The sequence below is a fragment of the Macrobrachium rosenbergii genome, chromosome 28 (genome assembly GCF_040412425.1).
Source record: "Macrobrachium rosenbergii isolate ZJJX-2024 chromosome 28, ASM4041242v1, whole genome shotgun sequence".
NCBI lineage: Eukaryota > Metazoa > Arthropoda > Malacostraca > Decapoda > Palaemonidae > Macrobrachium > Macrobrachium rosenbergii.
This window is the reverse complement of record NC_089768.1, coordinates 26,667,501-26,680,010: the sequence shown is the minus strand read 5'-3', so window position 1 is coordinate 26,680,010 and position 12,510 is coordinate 26,667,501. Positions and strand designations below refer to the sequence as shown.

The window sequence follows — 12,510 nt, the reverse complement described above, 5'->3', positions numbered from 1 at the left end:
GGACCAGAGTTTCAACTCTCTGCTACGCTGTAGAGAAAACTGTTACAGTTTCATATTTTTAAGAAAACTGAGAAGTGAAACTTTTACATTCTTACGCTTTTGATTTTATATTTCGTTGTCTTTTTTTAATATCTGTTGACTCAGCTGTTTATTGTTATTAAATTAAGCTCGTCACGGAAAAATTTACTGGGTCTTGCTACTTATCCGTAAGAAAATTAAAAGAACATTGTGGAAGGCTCTTAACTCTAATTTTTTACCTCTAAGGAAAACCTAGAAGAATTTTCATGTTTCTTTGCTAGTTAGGACAATTTAAAAGATTTTTTTGTATCTCGATTGACTGGATGGAATTGTATGAAGAATTTTTCTTTTTACCGTAGAGTAAGTGTGATTCTTTTTCCTTTACTCTGTTTTGCAACTGGACATTTTGAAACCTCTGTGCCTTCCTTAATCGCTAAACACCTTTGCTGTCTCTGATTAACCTTATGCAAGGAATCAGCCTCTCGGTCTTTCGATCCACACACAGAGACCCTGTTTGACTAACTCGGTACTGACTTTGAATCTTTTTATATCCCATCTTTAAAGGGCATGTTTTTTGTCAAAGAGGATAACTAGTTCACTTTTTAAGCCCAAAATTTCTTCGACATGCTCGATGCGATAACTGTTCAATTTAGGTCATTTCTAGTCCACTTTCCGTTCCTAACTATATTTCAGTGGGTACCTCTCTGCCTCATATTTTGTTGTATATATATTTTTCGTTCCCATCATCAGTGACATATTGCATCCTCTCCTGTCTATGATTATGCTGGGTTTTAGTTTTCTGTAAAAGAAAACTATTGAGATGGCTTTGTCTGTCCGCCCTCAGATCTTAAAAACTACTGAGGCTAGAGGACTGCAAATTGGTATGTTGATCATACATCCTCCAATCATCAAACATACCAAATTGCAGCCCTCTAGCCCCAGTTTTTTTTTTTATTTTACTTTATTTAGGGTTAAGGTTAGCTATGGACCGTGCTAGCTGTGCCAGCCACCGACGAATCTTCACTTGACGGCATCTGGGGAGCAACTGAGCGCTGCCCGGTCGTGGCTGAGAGTTTCATACTGCAGCACATCGAGAGTTTCATACAGCATTATACGCTGTACAGAAAACTCGATTGCGCCGAAGACACTTCGGCTATATTTTTTTTTTTTTACTCGTTCTACTGTCTACACTTATTCCCGAGCTTTCATCTTGAGAACAGTCACGAGGAGTGAACCTATATGTCGTGAAATTAATTGCTCCCATGACAGAAACCTGGAATATTTTCCTTTTAAGGGGTCACCGCCTGTTCTCCATATTAACTTAATTGAACTGAATTTCCTCTCTCGCTCCTCGTTTATTTTCCTCTCAGACAGCTACGTAAAGGCCTAACCAGGCCTCCTGCATCCACATTTCTTTTGCGTGAAAGCCAGCCATTCGCTGATTACTCCGTGTACTGACCCTTCCCCTTTTCTGCGATTCCTGTAAACTTCCAGTTTTAAAAGGCTCAATTCTCTTTCCCCCACTCACTACTTCCGTTTTTATCCTTTGATCCCGGGCTTCCCACATACATATGGATTGATATTTAGATGTGCTTTTAAAGGGGGCATCCAGTACTCTGTTGCGGTACCCAGATTCACCAATACATATTTATGTTATAGGCTGCTTGTTTATGGTAATCGCATACACATACATATACACGTATGTAGGCTATGTATATATATATATATATATATATATATATATATATATATATATATATATATATATATATATATACGAGTATATATATATATATTTGTGTGTGTATGTGCGTGTGTATGTGTATTAGTCTGCTTGTACATACACGCAAGATCGCTCACGCACACGTACACACAGATATATAATTATATATACATATACATATACTGTACATATACTTATACATATACATATGCAAATACATATACATAATATCCCTAGTATACTGGTTGCGAATATACACCGTTGAGGAAAAGACGCCTAAAAGCCATCCTCTTCTGAAATATGACTCAACGAATATTTACGGTAATATTTTTGCAGCATGTTATGACTGGGATTAAAACGGAAGGAGGGCGCTTGTTCACTCATGAAAATAATTTGGGCGATTATCCCTCGGCCACCCCGCCATTTTTCCCGGGCAGTACTTCGCGAAATTAAACAAAATTGTTCATAATAACGGGGAGGCCAACATTAAGCTTCGGCAGAAGAAATATTCTGGTGCTTTTTTCTCCTCCTTCCTCCCTCCTTCCTTCCTTCCTTCCTTACTTCCCCTGTTGCGCATTTCTTCAGTGGCAAATAAAGATTGTTTCTTGTCATTATGCTTTGAAATTTCTATCCCTAGGTATGCAGTATGCAAGTGTGACCGGTGTTGTTTGTCTCTCTCTCTCTCTCTCTCTCTCTCTCTCTCTCTCTCTCTCTCTCTCTCTCTCTCTCTCTCATATATATATATATATATATATATATATATATATATATATATATGTATATATTTATATATATACATGCTTATGTATCTAATTGTACATAAATATACAGTATACACACATATATATGTATATATATATATATATATATATATATATATATATATATATATATATATATATATATATATATGTGTGTGTGTGTGTGTGTGTTGTTCGTGTATATACAGTATATATGTATTGTATCTATATACGTGTCTTCCTTTGCTGTTTTATGTAACAAGGGTTGGGTTTCTGGAAATGAAAAGACAGTAATTAATTCAAATTCTTACTAAAACTGCTGAATCTTGAATGAATCCCCGGTGCAGGAAACTTCCACAACTTTTTTCACCTCATACACCTACACACAAGGCTGATCAGCAGCACGTTGAACCCCCAGGTACACATTAAACCATCCAACTCTTATGTTTGTACAAGTATTTATATAATATCACTGAGTAATGTTCTGATCTATAGTGACATTTCTCAGTCTCTTAGCCTGAGAAATCTGAACTGTCAGAGATCGGTAGGATGTCCAAATTATTGCATAGGAGAGAGAGAGAGAGAGAGAGAGCAGGTGGATCTAGTGATAGCCATAATACTCGCTGACCTTCAAAGATGTGGCGCTCTACCTTCAACAAAGGACTACGGCGGAAACGAGATGGTACATTTCATCAGTTCTTTCTCGAGGCTTCCAGATATTGAAGAATCCCTCTCTCTCTCTCTCTCTCTCTCTCTCTCTCTCTCTCTCTCTCTCTCTCTCTCTCTCTCTCTCTCTCTCTCTTTCAAATATTCTTGTGCGAGGTTCACTCTTTGTGGGTTGGAGATGAGCATTATTCAAGATGCTAAATGTTAGTAGAGGCGCTAAATATTAGCATAGTTGTTAAATGTTAGCAGAAATGTGTTAGTATTATTTCTCGGTCAAGACAGAAAGCTGTTCCGTTTTATAATTTGTTTAAAGCGTTAACAAACTACATATTACACAATTTTTGGTGACTTCAATTTTATGGGAAAATAAGCTCAAGTATGATAGAGTTACGAAACATTTCTCTGTGAATTAGGGCCTTGTGCAAATACTCTGTGAATCTTTCTAGAAAAAAAAATGCTGTCGACTGCATTTTCCTGTTTCTGCATAAGACATTCTTCCGTGCAACTTGTGCCTCTATAGCTAATATCCGGTGTATACATTTTCCTTGGTTTTGTCCTTTGATCTGTAGCTTTCTCACTTTTATTTACTTTACTGCTCGAAACATCATGCTAACTTCCTTCCTCAGTTTTCAGAAAGTTGCCGAGCGTTTCCGCTCCGACGTAGGAACTTCTTTATTTTTCATTTTTCAACACTGCATTTGAGTTGTCATGGAAATTAATTTCTCCGAAGTTTTAGTTTATCATCCGGTCTGTGTTTTGCAATGCTCATTTATCCTGTATACGCGACTTGTTCGAGTGAAACTTTTAGCAGTTATTCCTCTAACTATTGTTTATGAATTTTCTTAACCTGAGTTCAGTTTTAATAATTTTCTGTTTTTTCATTAAATTTCTTTTAAAATAACTCATCATTTTACACCAGAACCGGGACCGGAATGTGTTCTACTTTCTAGTTCCTCGTTGGGCGAGTCGGTAGAGTTGTGGGCTGGCACTTGCTAGGCCCGAGTTCGAGTCTCCGGCCGGCTAATGAAGAATTAGAGGAATTTATTTCTGATGATAGAAATTCATTTCTCGCTGTAACGTGGTTCGGATTCCACAATAAGCTGTAGGTCCAGTTGCTAAGTAACCAGTTGGTTCTTAGCCACGTAAAATAAGTCTAATCCTTCGGGCCAGCCCTAGGGAAGCTGTTAATCAGCTCAGTGGTCTGGTTAAACTAAGATTTACTTAACTCTAGAGAGATGTTTGAACCATTCAGAGTCAAAATTCCTATTTCCATTATATACAGTGGCTCTTCAAAGAATTTTCTCATATTTAAATAGCAACGTAGATATCTACAAGTCGTTGTACTTGTCTCATATATTCGTGTACAAAATGTTAACATTGTTGCTTTACTGCAAAAGACCAGATGCATAAACATTTATTTATTACTTGGTGAGGTTTTTGGTTTGATGACTGATGAATTTGGGGCCTCATTGTTTTTTCTCTCATTGTCTTTTAATGTGATAACGAACTAGGGCATAATTTTCAGTTGTTAGCTCTTTTGTTGCTTGTGTAGATGATAATGATTATGATGAGGATGAATAGACGCCCTTCGCTGTTGGTTTTTCTTTTGAAATTGTCGTTGATGAATCTGATGAACATGCGCATTTAGATGTTAAATTTATTGTTGATTTTGCTTAGTGTTGTTACTGTTGACCCCACGATGAAATGAGAATGTCATCAAATTTGTCAGTGAATTTTCTAACCCAGAGAGCAGTGGGTAACCAAGGCATTTACGTATTACTCCTGTGATTTAATATTGATATGACCAGTAAATGCCATGAAACTTTTTAACCAGTCTTAGGTAAGTGCTGCACTGCATAAAATGTCCCCTGTCAATAACTTTAAGCGACAGTCTAATCAATGACTTTTGTCTGTCATGGTACTTTTGGTCAGCATAGGACTTGTCCCGAACCATAAAAAAAGTGCGAGAAGAAATCTATCGGTTTTGTAAGGTATTGCCTTTACCTCCGCTAACAAAGCGGAGAGGACGTAGGCCTAATGTTTTTACCTTTGTCTGTCTGTCTGTTTGTCTTTGTGTTGTCAAAGTTTCTCGAGAACGGACGAACGGATTTTCATGGACTTGATGAACACATTCATTTGGTGGCCCCTTTCACTTGATTATTTTCTGTGAATATTTGACGATTTGTCGTCATGGAAATCATCTAGACTATTATGAGAAATGCGGATATGTTTAATGTTTCATTTCCTGCTTTATTTCGTACTTTACCCAGTGGACTGGCATCAAGACATTCTCTCCACGCAGTGTTCGCGGTTATAGTTTTTCCTTATAAGGATAAAAGATCTCCTTAGTCGAAGAGCTCCTGGTATTTTTTTTTATGATACAAGGGAACCAGCTGAGAATTTTTTTACCCTTATAAAAGGCTGAAACGTCAGAAAATACTCCACGTGCGTCGTATTATCTGTGACCGTGTAATTTTCTTGATGGCCTTTGAAAGGAATCTTCACATTCCCCTTCTGACTTCCTTCCCTTGAAATCACGATACAGTGTTTAGAATTTCAGATAATTTCTTGAAACGAACTTTCGCTTCACATAAATACGTAACTCTATCCGAATAACGATTCACGACACATGACTGATCGTAATGTCAAGTTATCTCACATTCAGAACACCAGGTGGAGGATGTCGGCGTTAAAAGGACGTCTTTTGAGTAGAAAAATTATTTTCCTTTAATAGGCACTACAAGTTTTTTAATTAGGCTGCTGTGACCAGGCGCCTAAAGAGTTGTTATTGACTAGTGAAATTCTCTCGCTTTTTCTTTTGATCAAGCCATTGCCTTCGTTCCAAGAGATCTCTCTCTCTCTCTCTCTCTCTCTCTCTCTCTCTCTCTCTATATATATATATATATATATATATATATATATATATATATATATATATATATATATATATATATATATATATATATATATATATATATATATATATATATATATATATATATATATATATATATATACATACAATACATACATACATACATACAAACATAAAGTCATTACGTTTAAGCCGTGTGATAATATTTAATATTTTAAAATTTCCTTAAAGAAATCACGTTCATGTTTTCCATCCCAGGCTTAGAAAATCTTTAACGCATTTTTCTTTTTACTCCGGTAGAAAATAGAAAATAAGTTACAAGGCGCCTCCATCGCATCTACTTGCAAGACACCTATTCTGTTGGAAAGAGATCCTTGTTATCTTCAGTGCAGAATGAAATTCAAATTCCCTCCAACGCCTCTGTCCTCATGATAAAAATGCATATTAATTATCGGAGCTTTTGATGAAAAATCCACCTTCTAATATCAGAATAAAAAGTGAGCTGAAGTTTGAAAATAAGCTGAGCTCATTTAGGACTTATTTCTTGCCCTTTCAACATCATTTTAATAAAAATAAGTTTTATTCAAATTTTATATTGTTGAGATTCGTTATAAAAATATTCCATGAAGACAAAAAAAAAAAAAATATCCGTCCATGATGTCTGCGACATCCTTCCACGCCTAAATGTCAACTCTGATGTCACTGAAGTCACACCTTCTCGTCGTGCCTCATTTTCATTACATAGATAAATGAGTTCATTAGTATTAAGACGCCCCGGGAATTAACGCTACGCACCCACGTCCCACGCAGCCTCTAAGTCTGGAAAGCCTTTTGCGAGTTTTCAAAGGACGTCTGTGTTGTCCTCTTTACTGCTAGTTGAAATTCTCTCTCTCTCTCTCTCTCTCTCTCTCTCTCTCTCTCTCTCTCTCTCTCTCTCTCTCTCTGTGCAGGGAATAAACGTGTAGATAACTTTCGAAAATTAAGTCTCTCCCTGAGATAAATATACTTTCGTCCTCAAAAATATTATTATTATTATTATTATTATTATTATTATTACAAGCCAGTCAGCAACCCTAATTAGATAAGCAGAATGCCACGGCATCAAACGCATCAACAAGGAAAGAGTAACAAAGGAAAGGAATAAGATAAATAAAGTAAAAAGATAAGACAAAGAGCAAATAAACTATTAAGGGAGACTTCTATCAGCATCCTCAGCAAAAAAAAAAAAAAAAATCTCCAAAATATGTCATTTTCACAGGATTCTGAATAAAACCACCAAAACATATGATAATATAAGTACGTTTGTGCTAGTAGGAATGTTATGGCTTTAACTGACGGAAATTGTAGCCTTCCGATATTTTTAAGTGGTTTGTTTAAAGTAACCGTGAAAATTATGGTAAAATGTATTTTTGTCAACGTTGAGCAAGAACGTTTTCGTCCAGATTTCACTAGCCTAATGGACGAATTCTTGTTAATCTGAATGTCATTTAACGAGATATTGCAGCAATGAGAGCTCTTAATTCTTTTTGGGAATGATATTCCCGGCACCATTTTGCCTGGCTTAAAAGTTTTCTGAAGATAATTTTGAGTTTTTCTGCGTATGAAATTTTCCTTGTAATTGTTTTGAAGGATTTTGAGTGATTAATCACTGTTGTTTAAAATTATACTTAAATACGCAAAGGGTATTTAAGGGTATTTTAAGAATTATCTTTCAAATGAGGTTCTGAATTAGTTACCGTAATATTCCTTGCAATTACTTTCCAGGATTTAAGTGATTAATCACGTTGTTGAAAATGATATTTCAATAAGCAAAGGGTATGAGTTATATTTCTAATGAAGATCTGATTTATTTACTGTAATATTCCTTGCAATTATTTTCCATGAATTAAATGTCAATTACTCTTGTTGTAAATTATATTTTAATAAGCAAAGGGTATGAGTTTTACTCCTAATGAGGTTCTGAATTATTTACTGCAATATTCCTTGCAATTATTTTTACAGGATTTGTGTGATAAATCACGTTGTTGAAAATTATATTTTAATAAGCAAAGGGCATGAGTTATATTCCTAATGAGTTCTTAAATGATTTACTGTAATATTCCTTGCAATTATTTTCCAGGACTTGAGTGATTAATCACTGTTGTTGAAAATTATATTTTAATAAGTAAAGGGTGTGAGTTATATTCCTAATGAGGTTCTGAATTATTCACTGTAATATTTCTTGCAATTATTTTCCAGGACTTGAGTGATTAATCACTGTTGTTGAAAATTATATTTTAATAAGCAAAGGGTGCGAGCTATATTCCTAATGAGGTTCTGAATTATTCACTGTAATATCTCTTGCAATTGTTTTCCATGAAAATAATTGCAAATAATTCCACAGTGGTTAATCTCTCTTGTTGAAAATTATATTTCAGCACGCAAAGAGATACACCGTACCGTCAGCAACTAATGTATTGTCCTCTCTCTCTCTTTCTCTTTTGATCCGCAGATTGAGTTGCACGGCGTTATAGTTTTGGACCAAGACGGGTCGACGTACGACCTCGACAAATTACAAAACTACAACTTACTGAACCGGATCTCCGAGTGGGACTACCCGGTCTTCTCTCTCCTCGAAGCCGCGGGGACCTTAATACTCAGCCAGGTAATTCTCAGGACAGGAGAGTCAGTCCACCTGTCCACCTATAGCGATCCCGCCTTCCGTTTAAGAGAAAGTTATATATATTGATACTCAGGTGATTTAGAAAACGAAAACGACCAAATAGGTACCTACCTTCCGGCCACCTTTTATGAGAAATCAGATGATATCGATAATTTGTCAGGTAATTTAGAGAACAGAGGGAGCCGACGCACAAGCCTCTGGCCACTTTTGCGTGTGAGAATAAAATAAATATTAGCCAGGTCATTTTGAGTGAAAAGAGACCTAATAGAAATCGCTTCTTCTACTTCGTCGTGCTATATTAAAAAATCTTAATAAACGAACAGGTTATTCGAAAACGGTAGGACCCACAATAGTAGCCCCTTCATTCGCTCCTTCGTTTGAGATAAAATACTTTACATATTCTGGTAGGTAATTCTGACAATCCCTGTTACTCCTACCTGTGAGGTAAATTATTCCTAATACTCAGGTCATTCCGAGATTGGTAGTGGCCAAATATGTATTCCTCCGTTCACTTCTTTGTAAGATAAAACGTTCTTCATACGCAGTCGTGTAAAATATAACCTTAATACCCAGCCAGGTAAGGCAAAGAGCGGAAGTGAACAACTGTCACTTCTTGATGCACGTCAAAACGTAACTCGCACCGTTGTGTACTTGAAGTTAATGTCAGCTATGTCCCATTAGGGTTTACGAGGCACCTTCGACCGGGTCTTAACTGTTTCCGCAGTGAATTTACCTTCGTTTTTCTCCAACTAAATAATGAGGGGGTTTTATGATCCGGGAATTATTGCAAATTTTCTCCTACATAAATTTGGAAATAAACAAAGAACTCCCTTGTACAAAATAAACAGGACAAACTTTTATTTGCTTCAGGTTTCAGAATCAACCGGCCTTCAACTTTCTTTGAATTGTATAAAGATGCTAGCATATTACGCAGTTAAATATGCATTTGTTGTTCTTGGAATAATGGCCAGTAAGTTGATCACTAGGATTTTGGAGGAACTCGTTTCCTTTTATGATTTAAAATTAGGAGAGAAACCAGGTATGGATATTTCTCGTACTTTAAAAAAGGAGACTAAATTGGAGGAAGTAAGAACCATGGCTGGAAAACAGGCATTCTTGGACCCTCGCCTCTATTACAGCTGCAGTGACCACTCTCGGCTTTTTTTTTTTTTTTTTTTTTTTTTTTGCAGAAATTAAGAACTTGAACAGTTTGTAAAAGAACTGGAAAAAACTTTGAAAAAGAAGATGCCACTGAGGAAATCAGAAGCCCTGAAGTAGAGTTAAAAGATTGGAATCAAAGAATTGTGGAATTAGAAGAACAAAACAGAGCATTAAGAAATAATCATGAAGAGGAGACCCGGAAGGAGGATCAGTATGTACAGTATGTATGTATATATATATATATATATATATATATATATATATATATATATATATATATATATATATATATATATATACATATATATAAATATATATATATACACATGTATATATACTGTATATATATATATGTATGTATGTAGCAACGAAATTATTATTATTATTATTATTATTATTATTATTATTATTATTATTATTATTATTATTATTATTTGAGAGTAATTACTGATTATTATTAGGATTTGAGTCCAACTCTGTGCCGGTCCCAGCCTCAGATAAATAGGGAGAGTGGGAGTCAGGAAGGACATGCATCCGTTAAACATCCGCCAAAACCGACTATGAAATAAACCGTTCGAGGCAAATAGAAACAATCGGAGGAGGCTCATAAAAACAACGACCCCAACTGAGTATTAAGCTGAGAATAAGAAGACGAAGGAGATGCCAGTTACGAAAACACTTAGCAGCCGTTTGAGGGAAGTGGCAGAACAAAAATAATCGAATTCAGTGCCTGTTCATTTGATATTATAATGCCTTTTGCCACTTTTTTCCTAACGCTCTGGTTTGCTGCACATTGATACTTTATTCTGTGAATACTAGCTATGGAAATGATTGTCATTTTTGATTGGTATCAAGTTAATGTAATTCCTGGTGATTTGCTCCAAATTTACAGTTACAGTCATCCTGTACCACTGGTTCTTATACAGGTATGCGGAGTGTAGATAGTCTTCTGTTCCTTGTACGTAACATCCCTAGGGTTTGAACTTACCGTCTCTACCCGTATTTTGATGCCACCGTCATTTCTGAAAGTATGCGTTCACTGTGAACAATATCATTACGTATATTAATTTTCTCACATGAATACCGTAACCATTATGGCCACTGATGGTTAATAATTCATCTCGATTTTCTCCCGTCGTGACGACTTGCAAATTTCACCATTTTTTCCCCCCCTCTGAGTTGAGTATTGTTCTCCGCCGGCCTTACGTAATGTTATCAACTTTAAGAATGACTCTTCACCTTATACGGCTGCTGCTGCAGACACGGGCCGGTTTACTCTCCTCCATCACGGTCTAGATATTGCAACGCCAGAGAGATAGATGCCGGTGGCTTTTCCGGTCTCGGACTTTCTGCAAAAATCTGACCCAACTTATTAGCATCCGGGGCTATTCTGCTTTTGTTTTCCCCAAGTCTCTCTCTCTCTCTCTCTCTCTCTCTCTCTCTCTCTCTCTCTCTCTCTCTCTCTCTCTCTCTGTTAGCCACTGAACACACTGTCCATTACTTTTGACATTTTCAGGTAATCATATATATATATATATATATATATATATATATATATATATATATATATATATATATATATATATATATATATATATATATATATATATATATATATATATATATATATATATATATATATATATACATACATGTTTGTGTATGTACTGTATATGTATGTCCACATAATTTTATCTATCCAAAAGTAATTTTATGTTGTAGCTTTTTATAATAGAAATTAATCTTTAATTTCTTCTCTTGTCCGCAGCAGAACTGATTTATGCTCTTCCTCTTATCTTTTTGCTGTAAAGCCTTTTCTTCTTCCTTAATTATTTTTCATTTATATTTGATTTTTCCTTATTTCCTTTTTGTTGCCTCTTCTGTTCCTGTTGTTTAATGTTTCATCAATACTGTGAATATTATTATTCTTTCCTGTGCTCCTCTCCGTTTTCATAATAATAATAATAATAATAATAATAATAATAATAACAATAAAATAATAATTGCCTACATAATTCATTCTCTTTGCATAGCCACGAGGAATTCCTCCACATTTAACTTCATGATATTTCGCTTCCTTATTAACTTTTCTTCTACATTTTTTTTTTCGTTCAGGCTATCTATCACTGCCCCCAATCTTTTTTTCAGTTTTCTCTCTCGTGCCTCATTTCTTTTCATTCGTAATTGGATTATGACTCACTATTACTTCCTCGTCTAGTTGTCTGTTTCGTAATTCCGTACAGTAGAAGATTTAATATTTTCGCTGACGTGGTGTTTCGTACAAGTGATTTCGTGGGAATACACGAATTGGTGATGAACTGTATTACAGTTTTATTTGCTATTTCTGTAGAAATTCCTTCGTTTGTTGGATAAAGCTTCATTGATACTGAGGCTGATTGCTGATGTGATGAGATTCACAAGTAAACTGGGCTAAGGACCAGCACTGAGGCTTTGTAGGATATTCCACATCCTGGAAAATGGACATAGTTTCGATATGGCCAAACGTATATATTCGTTATAATCACAGGTAACACTGGTTCACAGAAACTAATATCAGATTCCTTTACTGGTTTTCTAAAGTCGTTCCAACAGTACCAGGGATTTAGTAAGTGAGAAGAAAGATTGAACGGAGCATCAGTAAACTTGGGCTGTTCAAATGCTTCAC

General features: G+C 35.5%; 1 protein-coding gene across 6 annotated transcripts in view; it reads left to right on the top strand.

Annotated features, from left to right (window-relative positions):
• The window catches only part of LOC136854150 (cGMP-inhibited 3',5'-cyclic phosphodiesterase 3A-like), a 269,630-nt gene that overhangs the window by 237,166 nt on the left and 19,954 nt on the right, over positions 1 to 12,510 (top strand). For all 6 annotated transcript variants that reach the window (XM_067130389.1, XM_067130390.1, XM_067130386.1 and 3 more), the window contains one exon: positions 8,514 to 8,666. In XM_067130389.1, coding sequence (XP_066986490.1) covers positions 8,514 to 8,666 — 153 coding nt within the window. The remainder of the gene's footprint in view (positions 1 to 8,513; positions 8,667 to 12,510) is intronic.